Genomic DNA, 13,603 nt, shown 5'->3' on the forward strand with positions numbered 1-13,603 from the left:
GCCTGAACTTTCCAGTGGAGTTTGGTGGAAAAGCCTATTAGCCTTTGCCCCAACCTAAATTAGATGGATTAAGTTTGCAGCATTTCTTCAAATCAGAATCCCCTAAACCTCAGAAAAGGTATAATGACAAACGACTTTTTAATCGGGCCTCAAATGTCAAATTCCATATTTTTATTTTCCATAACCTGTTGGACTGCTTTGCTTGGGTGGTGGGGGTGTAAGTTTTGTTTTTTTCCACCACCAGGGTTCATCTGCATTGTCTCCATACTGCCGCCAGGCAACAGACTTGAAAAAAAAACCTTTTGCAGTTTGTTTGAGCAATATTCTTCTGCTATCTCGTTCATTCCTTTGCGGAAGCAAACTGCAGGGCACGGCACAAATATGAATTTATGGCCAGTAAAAATGGTAAAGGGTAAAGGGACCCCTGACCTTTAGGTCCAGTCGCGAATGACTCTGGTGTTGCGGCTTTATTTTGCTTTATTGGCTGAGGGAGCCGGCGTACAGCTTCCGGGTCATGTGGCCAGCATGACTAAGCCACTTCTGGCGAACCAGAGCAGCGTACAGAAACGCCATTTACCTTCCCACCGAAGCGGTACCTATTTATCTACTTGCACTCTGATGTGCTTTCAAACTGCTAGGTTGGCAGGAGCAGGGACCAAGCAATGGGAGCTCACCCCGTTGCGGGGATTCGAACCGCCGAACCTTCTCATTTGTTCATTGGACAGGTTATGAGCAGCAGGGATCAAGAACAGAGGAAGCTGACTTATATGGAGTCAGACCATCTCACTCAGTATTGTCTAGATGTTTTGGGACTACAAATCCCATCATCCCTAGCTAACAGGACCAGTGGTCAGGGATGATGGGAATTGTAGTCCCAAAACATATGGAGGACCGAGTTTGGGGATATCAGTGGCTCTTTCAGGGTTTCCAACAGAGGTCTCTCACAGCCCTGCCTGGAGATGACAGGGCTCGAACCTGTTCTTTCTGCATGCAAAGCAGATAATTATGCAACAGAGTTATGGCCCTCCCTCTCAGAAACATTTCTGCTTGCTGTTGAATTTTTAATTGTACCTTATAGTTATTTGCATTAGTTTTAGAGCTTATCGCATATAGTAAACAGTAGTATTCTTTTGCTAAATGCAGCATTTTGAAAATGTAAAAAAACCAACAACACATAAGCACAATTCAGCCAGATGTAAGCACCATTGATTGTAATGGAAGATATTAAATGCATGCATCTACTTCTGAAATGAATGGGACTTCATTCATTGCTTAACTGTGGCTGGACTGCATTGCAACATACGTAGAAGATAGCTCAGTTGGTAGAGCATGAGACTCTTAATCTCAGGGTTGTGGGTTTGAGCCCCATGTTGAGCAAAAGATTTGTGCATTGCTGGGTGAGGGTTGGACTAGGTGACCATTCCATTGCATCCCGTTATAATGTTACTAAATGTTATAAATGCTATAAATGTTACTAAAAGGATGCATCTGAGTCTTCTTCAAAGGGCAGAACAATCTATTCAACAGGCGACAAAACTTCCATTACTCAAGTGTAATTAGTTAGACCAAATGGTTTTATTTTGACAGCTTCATGTATTATGCTCAAGGTTCACAACCTAGATGCTTTTAAGCATGCCATGAAATATCTAATGTGTGACAGCAACATGTCTACAAGCACACCTATTATGCAGGTCCCTTTGACTGGAAGCTGTGTTTGGCCGCAACTTCCGCTACATGACACACTCAATGAGAAACCCAAAGTTCACTTAGGTACAATGAGCCCAAAAAAAGTTTGTTTTCCAAATCGTATGATTTCATAGCTTTCCCAACTTAGCATTGCAAATTGTTTTTAGGGGGGGAAAGGGGGGAAATGCATTCCTCCACTTAAAAATTTTATTCTCCCACATACACACACACACACACTGGGGGCAACACATCCCATTTCGCTGCATGAGGCAAATGGAAATTGGGCTCAGCACCAGCGCCAATTCTGGATGAGGTCACACCAGTTTCTGGCAAGGTCGCACATGCTCGTGCGATTTCAGCGAGATTTCGCCAGATTTATTGCTTGACCAGAGATGATCACACCACACGGGCAACCACCTTTTAAGATACTAACAGTGCAATCCTGCAAACGTTCGCCCAGATTAAGTTCCGTTTTTAAGAACTGCAATCTTGAAAAGCATTGTCGGTCTCCTGTTTTTAAAAAGCTGTTCTCAATACAATAAGCTGCCCTAGAGAACTTCCCTCGCAGGAAATTCCCAAGAAAATGCCAGGGTGTTGTGTTTCAGGGGTGTGTAACATTTATAACAAAGCTATTACAGGCAACATCCCTCGTTCTCGTTTTTACCTGTTTTCATATCTTGGGATCCCGTGGGCTCCAGCCCTCATCCCAACTCTTTTCTGTTTTGTTGCTGGCTAAAGCGAATGGCCTGATAATAGGAATGAGAGACTACCGGAGTTTAAAATGAAATTTCCAGAGACAAAAAGGCAAATGCCTGTTTCCATCCAGCCAAGTGTTTAGACCACGATAGTGCTTAACAACTTATATGGTACTCTGAACTGTTTAAAGGACTTTAGGTACTGACTCAGTAACCTTCACAACTACTCTGTGAAATAAGTCAGTGAGTTCCCCCTGCCCCCGTATTACAAATGGAGCCAGGGCTGAGACTGAGGAAATAGTAGCTTACCTAAGGCCTCCAAGTGATTTTGTGGGTCAAAATAGCTTTTAAGCCAGAACTTTCCAACTTCTTAGCACTCCTCATTGTTGTTGTTGTTTAGTCATTTAGTCGTGTCCGACTCTTCGTGACCCCATGGACCAGAGCACGCCAGGCATTCCTGTCTTCCACTGCGTCCCGCAGTTTGGTCAGACTCATGTTTGTAGCTTCGACAACACTATCCAACCATCTCGTCCTCTGTCGTCCCCTTCTCCTTGTGCCCTCAATCTTTTCCAACATCAGGGTCTTTTCCAGGGAGTCTTCTCTTCTCATGAGGTGGCCAAGTATTGGAGCCTCAGCTTCAGGATCTGTCCTTCCAGTGAGCACTCAGGGCTGATTTCCTTAAGAATGCAGAGGTTTGATCTTCTTGCAGTCCATGGGATTCTCAAGAGTCTCCTCCAGCACCATAATTCAAAAGTATAAATTCTTCAGCGATCAGCCTTCTTTATGGTCCAGCTCTCACTTCCATACATCACTACTGGGAAATAGCACACCTCCCACACTAGCATAGCATTGCCATGCCCCTTACCCCCTCACTTCCCATGGGAAATCCCCATGATGCCATCATTCATTTGTACCCACTGGGTGCCAGGAGGCTGTGCCCCTGAAAATGGCAAACGGGGTTAAAGACTCACAAACCAGCGAGGACCTTTGGTACAAGCAGTTCCTGGCTGGATGGTGAGTTTTGGTCCCACCAACCATCATTTTTAGAGATACAACCTTTTCCTTTCCCATATAAACAAATGGAGACGTGTCAAGAGCTCCCACACACCCCTGCAAGTAAACATTGCCAGTCTCACCATCACGTTTCAGTAAAGTAGTATTTGGGCAGTACAGTAGTTAATTTTTTTATAAAAAAATAAAAGTCTCTTGCAGTATTCTTTTTTAATGGCCACTCAAGTGAATTGGGCCTCCCACTTTCCAGCCACAGCCGATATTGCACACCCATTGGCATGGATGGAACATAGTTGTACACAGAGAAAAAGTACAGCATCCCCCAAATAGCATGGAAGGTCAATTGCAAGTCAGCTTTAGCTTGCAGCAGAAGAACAATAATTAGTTATGCTAGTAGGTGCCCATCTGCAAACAGCTCAGCTCTCCTCTAAAGTGTGTAGACGCAATGCTTGCTTGCTTTTTTGTCCCAGCCTCAGAAGTTCGTTTCATGGTTTAAAAACAAAAGTAACTGTGATCATCAAAAAAAATGAGCATGATTAAGACCTGATCGAGTATTTCCAAAAGGCTTTGTAAAGTCACAGGTGGAACAGGGGAGAGAAAAGCCTTCTGCGGTTCTTAGTCTTGGGCTTTGATCATCTGCGGATGAAGTGCATTCATTGTATATTAAGGCCACAGCAACTCTGGGTTCCTCTTTGAGCCTGACGCTGCCACAGCCCTATCATTAGGCAAAATGAGCTGCAGACCTCAGGCAGCTTTTTTTCGAGTGTCAGGAAAGGGGAGCCAATTGTTAAGTTACTTAAATATATTATTATTGCCTTTTACAGCCGGGGAAGAAGAGAGGCATTTGTTAGCTGTTCTGTCTCAGGTGCCAAAATAACTTGATACGGGATCGGTGGTGGGCGAGGGTGACATTTGCTGTTCCACCTCAGGCAGCAAAATGCCTTGTGCCCGCCACTGCTTGTGTTGTTTCACAATTAAATTGCAGTTCATCCCAATATGCTGTGCTCTTCCTTGCATGTTGGCTTTTCCATTGACGTGCTTAAATTCAAACGTTTTAGCCTGTAGCTGTGCTGACATGCTTTTTTCATCCCAGGGAGTAAGAAATGCAGAATGCTGCAAGGTGGATATGTCTTTCAAGTTAACCAGGCTCTACTGATGCAAACTTTTTAAGTGCACAGAACTGTTCAGTGGCTGCCCTTTTCAGGAGAATTTGAGATTGGTAACTGAATAAACTATTCTCTCGCTCTCTTTCCCCCCCTCCTCAGGTCCTTGAGGCTACGAGAGTCAACCGCAGGAAGAGTGCCCTGGCTCTGCGGTGGGAAGCAGGCATTTATGCTAACCGAGAAGAAAATGAATAGTTCTCTTGGCAAAATAAGAGAGCAGTTAAAAACAAAACAACAATGCAGAGACGAAGAAACCAAATAGAAGAACAAAGTTTTAATTTTTTTAAAAGGAAAGCTTCAGCATTTTAATCCAGTATTTATTACAAGTGTATCGATCTCTGCAACCCATGTTTAAACAGAAGCAGTTCATATATGCATAGATATACGCACAAAACACGCAGAAAAGTTATACTAAGGAAAAACATCTGCTACTCCACCCCCCGCCCCGCGCACACACACCAAAAAGAAAAAGAAGAAGCAGCAGCAACAACCCAAGAGGACACATTTCAGAGCAAGCAGAACGAACACATGTTCCTTTCTGAATATTGTCTTCTTCCCAGCCTTGTATGTGGAACAGGAAGAGTTTGGCCTAGACAGTATTTCACCACAAGATGGCACCTCACATGGAAACAAACAATTGTTCAAGCTATTTGTTTGAGCTTGATAGCAGCTCTTCATCACCCCACGTGTAGTGCTGAGAAGAGGGCTATTACTCTGATATATCCTAGACAGCCATAATATAGCAAGGTTTATTTTTATTTTTGCTGTTAATAAATGGGGGGGGATTCGGAAGGCTTTCTGTTAATTTAAAAGTTTTTGTTGTTTTTTTAGAAAGCAACAAAACAGAGGCTGTTAACTTGCAAATGTGAATGTACAATCCCATACATTTAGCCATAAAATGCGATGGTTTGGGGGGTTTTTTGGGGTTTTTTTGCTGTTTATTTTTGAAAGGTTTTTTGGGGGAGATGGCAGATTGTCCGCTTTTCTCTTAACTTATAATGGGGTGGTTTTTGTTGAAGATTTGCCATCCCATTTATTCCTCCTCACATAATCAGTATGCTTAATAATGTTTCCTTTTAACAGTGCTGCACAATCCATAGGTAGCATAGAAGAGAGAAATGCCAAATAAGGTTATCTTAGTTTTAGTGGGTCTATATGCTTGAAGTGAGCAGTTTGGCCTCCTCTTTGTTTCTCAGCGCTTACTGGCATTATCATCTGTGTTTAACATGAAAAGGACCATTGGAAGAAGAGTTGGGCTGAGTTGGAAAGATATGAGGAGCATCTGAACCATTGAAAATATTTTTACTTGAGGCAATAACTGACACATTGAGTCAGAATGTTACAGAGAAGGAATGAAAGAAAAATAATGGTATCTTTAACTATATTTATGCTATGTAAAGGTCTTAGTTAATAGAGCGGGAAGGGCAGAAATGTTTTGCGTGACCAGGAAAATGAAAAGTTGGAGAAGGTAACGGAGGGAGTTGGGAAAAGGGGAGCCAGGGCCAAAGGACTATTTTTGCTGTTCAAACAGTGTTTTCAGAGCTAAAAGATAATATTGCAGCTTTAGTTCAAGTGTAAGGTGGGAATCAGTGACAAAGGAATATGGAGTGGTTGTGAGTGTGTTTGCTTGTGTGATTGTGAAGTAGAATGGTGAAGACAAAGAAATGTGGGTGTAGAGATTATTTTCTCCAAAGCTGTTTGCCAGCTCTAGGGGTATAAACGTGTGTGTGTGTTTTTTTTCTTTTATGAAAAGGGATATAAAAAAGGCACTAAAACTGATGCAGTATTTGTTAATAACTAAGCTGAACTGACATGGTATTTGCATGAGTTAACATTTCCAAAAGTATTGAACGGTTTTGTAATCTTGACATTTAGAAAAGAAATGCGGTATTTATTCTTATGCTTTGCTGTCTGGCGTAGTGTTAGAAGCTGCTAGTTTTCTCTTGTTGTGTCAAGAAATGCAGTAGAATGTGTTTAGTGATGGAATCCCAAAAAAAATTCTGGACTAGAGCTTGTCACATTTTAGGCAACTCAAGAATGGTACATGCATCTTAACTAAAAATTACTCTTCGTTGATTTGTAAGAGGAGGCAAAACAAAAAGCTAGCCCTCCACAAGTTTCTCTTCTGTTTCCATTTTATTTTATGTTTCATGTTATGAACAGGATCTTTGTATTCTGCTGTTTAGATGAACAAGGAGATTTCATGTTGAAATACATTAATTTCCTCCTGGTAAATGTCTAAATATAAACAGAGTAGTATGAACACAACAGCCTTGGCAAGGATTCTGTACTGTGTGCAGAAACTAAAGTAGAAATATTTGGCTATCACACAGACCAGCTGCTTGGATAACATCTGTACCGAATTCTGATGCAAACCTCCAAACCAAGCTCCTCACGTATATGGAGGAGCCAGTCATAAAAAACTGAAGATAAGAGTTTTGCGTATACAACGGGAGCTTTCCCTGCCAATAGGAGAATCCACATTCTGTGCATCGGCAACACTCCTGGGTTTGCTTATCCTCTGCTTACCTCATTAGAAAACATGGTGGATCCTATTCCCTTTGCAGATTTTGTAATCAGAAAATCCAATCAGAAAATATTTTACATAAATGATCTTTATATTAGTGGTTTGCACACTTTTCTGATTACTTTTTTTAAAAAAATGAGAATTTGGGGCACAAACCAGCCAAAGTTAGTTGCTGTTGTCCTATAGATTTCCATAGGACTACGCATTTAGCTGTTGCTTATTTAAATCAGCGGAGGGTTTTGCTTTGTGTTTAATTTTGGCTGGGTTGTGCAATAGGTGTTTTCCGAGGCTTAAATGCTGCACAGGAAAGAGGAATCCAGCTAATGGGATGAAAGGAAAAATAGGTATGTTGAAAGAGAGAGGGAGAGAGATGCAACACAGTGGATTCTAAACCAGAAAAGGCCAGAGGCCAGAATTTAGAAAAAAAATTCTTTCTTTCTTTCTTGCCTGCAAGGGCCACCCAACATTTTTCACTGTTTTCTGAACCTTTTAGCAGAAACTGCCTGTACAATCAAGTTGAGATTTATTTATTTTTTTACTCCAAAAGACTGTGTCTTTCAAAAGTGAGGTTACAAAAAAAAAAAAAAAACAATCTCAGGATTATGACGAAGCAGGTGGATTCTGTGCTGAAGATGTTTTTAAGCCAGCAGTAGGCAAAATGCTCTGAAAGATGGAGCGTGGAGAAGGTGGGTGATCAGCTTAGATTACACACAACCCTTGCTGAGAAATGGTGGTTTTCTTACAGGGGAGGTAAAGCCAAAGATATAATACATTTGCTTGGAATGAGATGCTTTCTCCTCCTTTATAAGGTTGTAATCAACTCAAGGTGAAAGAGCAAGGAGTTGTTATGGGGAAATCCCCTTTTTTTTCCGAGAAGCAAAAATAAAAAAGCCACTTCAAAACATACATTTCGTTTGTCTCTAGGTTATCTTGTTCCTCCCCCCCCCCCCCCGCCCCCGGTGTTTTCACCCCAGCAGCAAAAATCTGAGATGGGTATTGTGGCATCATGGGATAACTTTGCTAAAAGGAAAGAGAGGCTTGATTCATTATGCTATTCCCACAACACAGTTTTTGATGGTTATTATTGTAAACTACTGACAAAGGACAGTTTCTTTTTCAGGAATTACAGAACCTTAGCTACCATTTTCAGCAAGTGCTTTGATAATGGAGCAATGGACTCGTCTCTTCATTATTCCCACCACCACTGCTTAATGTCTTTAAATATATGCCAGTACATGCGAATATATTCAACAACAACAACAAATTAATGCAGAATAAGCTTTGCTTCCAGGCACATACAAAGAGTTAAGAATTATTACTTTTTTGAAGCAAATACTGATAAAATTGAACTGTGCATTGACTAATAGTTAAGGATTGCAATTTTGTGAGAATGTCCAGGATTCTATCCCGAAAATCTTAGCTGCAGAGCAGTTTCCTCAGACCAGTTCTGACCATTTCACTCCCAGTCCAGAAGGATCCATTGCAGAATACTGTGGCAACTCCGTCGTTGCAAATGACCAACCACTCTCGCTGCAAAATAACGTGGCTTCTTGTATATGTTTAACCACTTCATTGCTGTACCCTGCTTCTGTTTTATAGTGACTGTGAGGCATACAATGCAAGTATACACTTATTTTCTCATTAAAACTTAAACTTGTCTTGTGTTTCTTATCTGAAAGCAAAGGGGGTTGTGGGGTTGTGCCCTTCGGATCGAGTGTTTGCCATGACTTTGGCTCAGAGTGGACTGCTGGCAAGCAGCCCATAGGCCAGATTAGGCCTGCAGAACTTGTCTTCTCAGCTACCTCCCCTATGACCCTGTCATGCTTCCATTGAGATGCGGTAAAGATTTCGCCCGCATTTTCAGCTGGAAAGGAAATTGGCTTGTTTAGAAAAGCTGGGAGGGAGGAATTCCTCACTTTATATACACAACATATGCTCGATATATATGGAGACTCCATTTTCTCAGGGTCTGGCGAAAGAACAATGTTAAACAACAATTGATTATCTCCTACCAGTTCAAAATAGAAAGTGTCCTCTCATATTGTATCACAGTGTGGTACATTGGCTTGACAGCCACGGACAGAAAGTCTTTACAGAGGGTGGTGAACACAGCACATGATATCATGGGCTGTACCCTGAACCCACTAGATGGCATCGCAAGGGATTGTTGCCTTAGGAGAGCGAGAAAAATTCTAAGGGACGATTTACGCCCCAGCCAGCACCTCTTTAATCTTCTACCCTCGGGCAAGAGATATAGAAGTATAATCAATCATACCAACAGGCTAAAAAACAGTTTATATCCGTGTGCTGTTAGGCTGCTGAATGGAAAATAATTTGTGCAGCTGACTTTCAAGGTTGGTGTGTTGTGTGACAAGCACACAGAGTGCAATGAGATTGAGTGTTGGGGGGGGAGGCTCGGTTAATTTCATTGTACACAGGTTGTACATTGACAACAAAGGTATTACTATTACTACTACTACTACTACTACTATGAAGCCATACCCATAAAATGGGGCCTAAAGCAGCCTCCAAGAATATAGACGTTGGCTGCCCATGGGCTACTTGTGAATCAGCGTGAAAAGGCAGTGCCATTAAATCCTTGCGAGCAAACTGCTGTTTAGTCTTTCTCCATCTACCCCTTGAAATAACCTGGAATTCTGGCATGCACAGCCAATTTTGTAAGTGTAATTAAGCCTTCAAATAACCACACAGACATGGGCATATTTTTCCCCATTGTAGAAGGTGGGTGAAAAGATGAGCACTAGACTTTCAGTCCATACCTGAGGCAGGCTAGAGGCAGCTTCGTATTATGGGAAAGCAACAGAACCAATGTGCTTCCTCTTTGCTCATTGTCCTGTCCGTGGTTGAGCAGTGGAAAACCCTGCACCTCTCATGTAGGGAGGTGTGTGCTGCTTGTTTTTTGTGCCAATGCATTCACCCACAGAGGAAGGCCTCATGCCAGCGGGTGGTGCTGTGGTCTAAACACTGAGCCTTTGGGGCTTGTCCATGGGTAGGCAAACTAAGGCTTGGGGGCTGAATCCAGCCCACTCGCCTTCTAAATCTGGCTCGCAGATGGTCCGAGAATCAGCGTGTTTTTACTTGAATAGAATGTGTCCTTTTATTTAAAATGCATCTCTGGGTTATTTGTGGTGCATAGGAATTCGTTCATTATTTTTTCCCCAAAATATAGTCCGGCCCCCCACAAGGTCTAAGGAACAGTGGACAGGCCCCCTGCTGAAAAAGTTTGCTGACCCCTGGGCTTGCTGATCAGAAGGTCAGCAGTTTGAATACGTGTGACAGGGTGAACTCCCATTGTTCTGGCCCAACTTCTGCCAACCTAGCAGTTTGAAAGCACGCCAGTGCAAGTAGATAAAAAGGTACCACTGCAGCGGAAAGGTAAATGGTGTTTCAGTGCACTCTGGTTTCCATCACGGTGTTCCATTGTGTCAGAAGCGGTTTACTCATGCTGGCCACATGACCTGGAAAGCTGTCTGGACAAATGCCAGCTCCCTCAGCCTGAAAAGTGAGATGTGCGCCGCAACCCCATAGTCTGCTTTGACTGGACATAACCGTCCAGAAGTCCTTTACCTTTTTACCTTTACTATGCCAGCAAAGGTAAATCATGCTACTGTTCCATGAAAAGCTCTGGGATATAAATTAGTTGTGACTAACCTATTTCCTTGGCGTTAGGCTGCAGTCCAGATGTACTTACTCTGGAGTAAGCTCCATTATGTCACATTGGACTTCTTTGGTTCCTGTTTTTCACTTAAGATTTAGGAGCATGGAAAAAGAAGGCCTCGCTTTCCCTTCCTCTCTCACATACTGTGAGGCCAAGCCAAAAAGCTTTCATTTCTCGTTTCTAAGTGTCCATAACATCCCTGCGAGGGCAGCTTCTTTTGATGACCCATATACTGATGCAACAATAGGTCAAAGAAAATACAATTTTCCAACTGGAACGTTTAAGAGGGGAACTGCTCTTGTAGGATACACAAGTTTGAATCAGGGATTTCAGATGGATGCATGTGCTGCAATGCCACCTAGGGCACAATTTAAGCAATTCCTCAATTATACAATTGGTCTCATAGCATCAAGTCCTGACTGAAGCAGCAGCTCCCCTCCCAAATTGTGGCGGGAAAACCGCTAATGTGCTAGATGACAATTTGTTTTCTCATATATCGCCAATTCTCTTTTTTTGCGTTTCATAGGTGGTTAGCAGACAGTTTTTGAAAAACTAAAGCAATTTAGTGGTCAGTGCCCACTAAAGCAATTAGTGACCACTAAAGCAATTTAGTGGTCAGTGTGAGCCCAGTGTCCTCAACCCACAGAGGAGCTGCCCATTGAGTATCTGCATGAGTCACTGCTCTTACCAGCCCTGTGTCTTCTCAAAGTCTGCTGGGCAATAATAATGCTAACCTGTCTGCTTTGACTGAAGTTGGAGCATTTATACAGGGACACAGCAGAATTGGTAACCCCCTGCACCCCTGCTTGTCTCTGCATGAGTCACTGTTCTAGATTTGCCTCCTTCCAACTAGGAGTGACACACAGAGGAAAAAATGGGAGACTCCTCTGACGTTAGGCCATTCTTCTGCCACACCCTCTGCAAGTCAACCTCTTTAAGCACAAAGCATGCCTGTGATTCAGAGTAACCCTATCAGAAGTTTGGGAAATACTGGCGCCTGCCCAGTTTCCCTCTCAGCCAGTAAAGGTGCTTGTTCTCTGCATCAGTTTAAGAGCTTCTGCTTACAGAAAAGAGCCTTTTTGCTGGCTTGAGTGATTACAGCTAGTAGTGTGCTCATGGGCCTCAGCCTCAGCTTGGCTGATAAGAACAAACCCAGCCTATTGCAAATGGGATGATGCCCTGCCGCCACTATGGAGAATCACGAGTGCAAGGGAAGCCCCACTAGCCAGGTGAGAAACAGGCCTGTGACCCAAACCTAGAGTGATAACCCGGGGGGGGGGTGTCTATTCTTCCTTAATTTAGCATCACCAGTCCTATTTTTTCTGCTGTATGTGGCTTTATTGTGTGATGGTTCCAAATTGGAGTCCAACAATGGTGGTACACAAACTCCCTATCCCTGAAGAAGGTGAGGAACTCAAGCAGCAACCCTAAGTGTGAGAAGGGCTCAGCAGTAGAGTATATTATCAGGCATAGGCAAACTTGACCCTCCAGGCGTTTTGAGACTACAATTCCCATTGTTAAGTTGTGGGTGAACATATCAGACGACACAGCAATTCTTCAATCAGCTCTTGTTTATTTACAGGCCAGAACAGAACTGAACTGAAGGGTTCAGCCAGCCTACTTATATAGAGCTCCAGTACAACGTAACTGTAACAACTTTCTGTAACTATCCAATCACTGAACGTCACTTTTGATCCCTTATTTGCATATGAGTACCTGAACTATCTACAGTATCCCCCTGCTGGCTCAGGGTGAAAACTTCAGTACATAACACCCACCATCCTGGCCTGTTAGCTAGGGATGATGGGAGTTGTAGTCCCAAAACATCTGGAGGGCCGAGTTTGCCTATGCCTGATATATATCTTGCAGGGGGAAAGGTCCTCCCAGATTCCTGGAATTTCCAAGTTGCCCTGGGGAAAATCCCTGCTTGAGACCTTGAAGTGCTTCTGCCAGTCGGAGCAGGCAGGATTGGGCTCAGGTGCTCAGTTAGTCTGACCTTTTGAAAGCCACCTTTCTATGTCCCTAGCAGCGGTGTTTACAACTGCACAAGGAAACCCCTTCTATTCGCCTGTAATACCTTGACCACAGACCTGCTTCCCAGCGCCTCCTTGCTATTCTTGGAATCACCCCTCCCAGATGATAAAGCACCAGTCATCTCTGTTTGCTTTTAATCATCCTTCAGGTATGTTACAGCTCATTGCGATCCTTATCTCTGGACACAGTTTGGGAATTGCTGGTCTCCCAAGTATATATGCCAGGGCCTCTCTCTCTAGTCCCACGCCTTTGCCCTGTTTGCAAAACCGAATAAGGTTGATTGGTAAAGGTGCTTCTCCATTGTGCAATTCACTCACCCCAGCATTACTCAAGAGGTTCTTTCCCGTGTTTATGGAGCCAGGTTGCAGGGGGTGCTTCTAGGACAGACAAGATAAATGGGCTGAGAGCAGCAATTGGTCATCAGACAGTGCAGCAAAGACAGCTATTGATCCAGAAAAGAAGAGAGGGAAAATAAGGGTCAGTGTTTCCTTCTTCTTCTTTTTAATGAGACAACTGATGTGCATGGAGGATGCTTGAGGGCTATTTTGCTACACAGTAGGTATGGAAACAGAGTTAGCTCTTTGCTATGGAAAGCCCAAGGGATTGGGCTGAGCGGTCCCTGCCAAGTAGTTATGTAAGGATCTTAGAGGAGAGAGGCTATTTTGGAAGATGCACCCCTGTGCTCTGTCTAAATATTATTTTCCACTCCACAAGACTGTAGCAGAAACCAAATGCCCTGTAAGGCTGATGGACAGGTGTCACCAAGAAAGGTCCCTGATACCTGGTGCGATTTGCACTTTTTAAAAAA

At 43.1% G+C, this 13,603-nt stretch overlaps 1 protein-coding gene across 17 annotated transcripts in view; it reads left to right on the top strand.

Moving 5' to 3' along the window:
- PALM2AKAP2 (PALM2 and AKAP2 fusion) overlaps positions 1–8,740 on the top strand; it is a 220,549-nt gene extending 211,809 nt beyond the window's left edge. For all 17 annotated transcript variants that reach the window (XM_083718419.1, XM_083718428.1, XM_083718429.1 and 14 more), the window contains one exon: positions 4,658–8,740. In XM_083718419.1, the coding sequence (XP_083574545.1) occupies positions 4,658–4,750 (93 nt within the window). In that variant the 3' untranslated portion in view covers positions 4,751–8,740. The remainder of the gene's footprint in view (positions 1–4,657) is intronic.
- The last annotated feature ends 4,863 nt before the right edge of the window (positions 8,741–13,603 follow it).

Source organism: Podarcis gaigeae (genome assembly GCF_964106915.1).
Source record: "Podarcis gaigeae genome assembly, chromosome: 17".
In the NCBI taxonomy this organism is placed as follows: Eukaryota; Metazoa; Chordata; class Lepidosauria; order Squamata; family Lacertidae; genus Podarcis; species Podarcis gaigeae.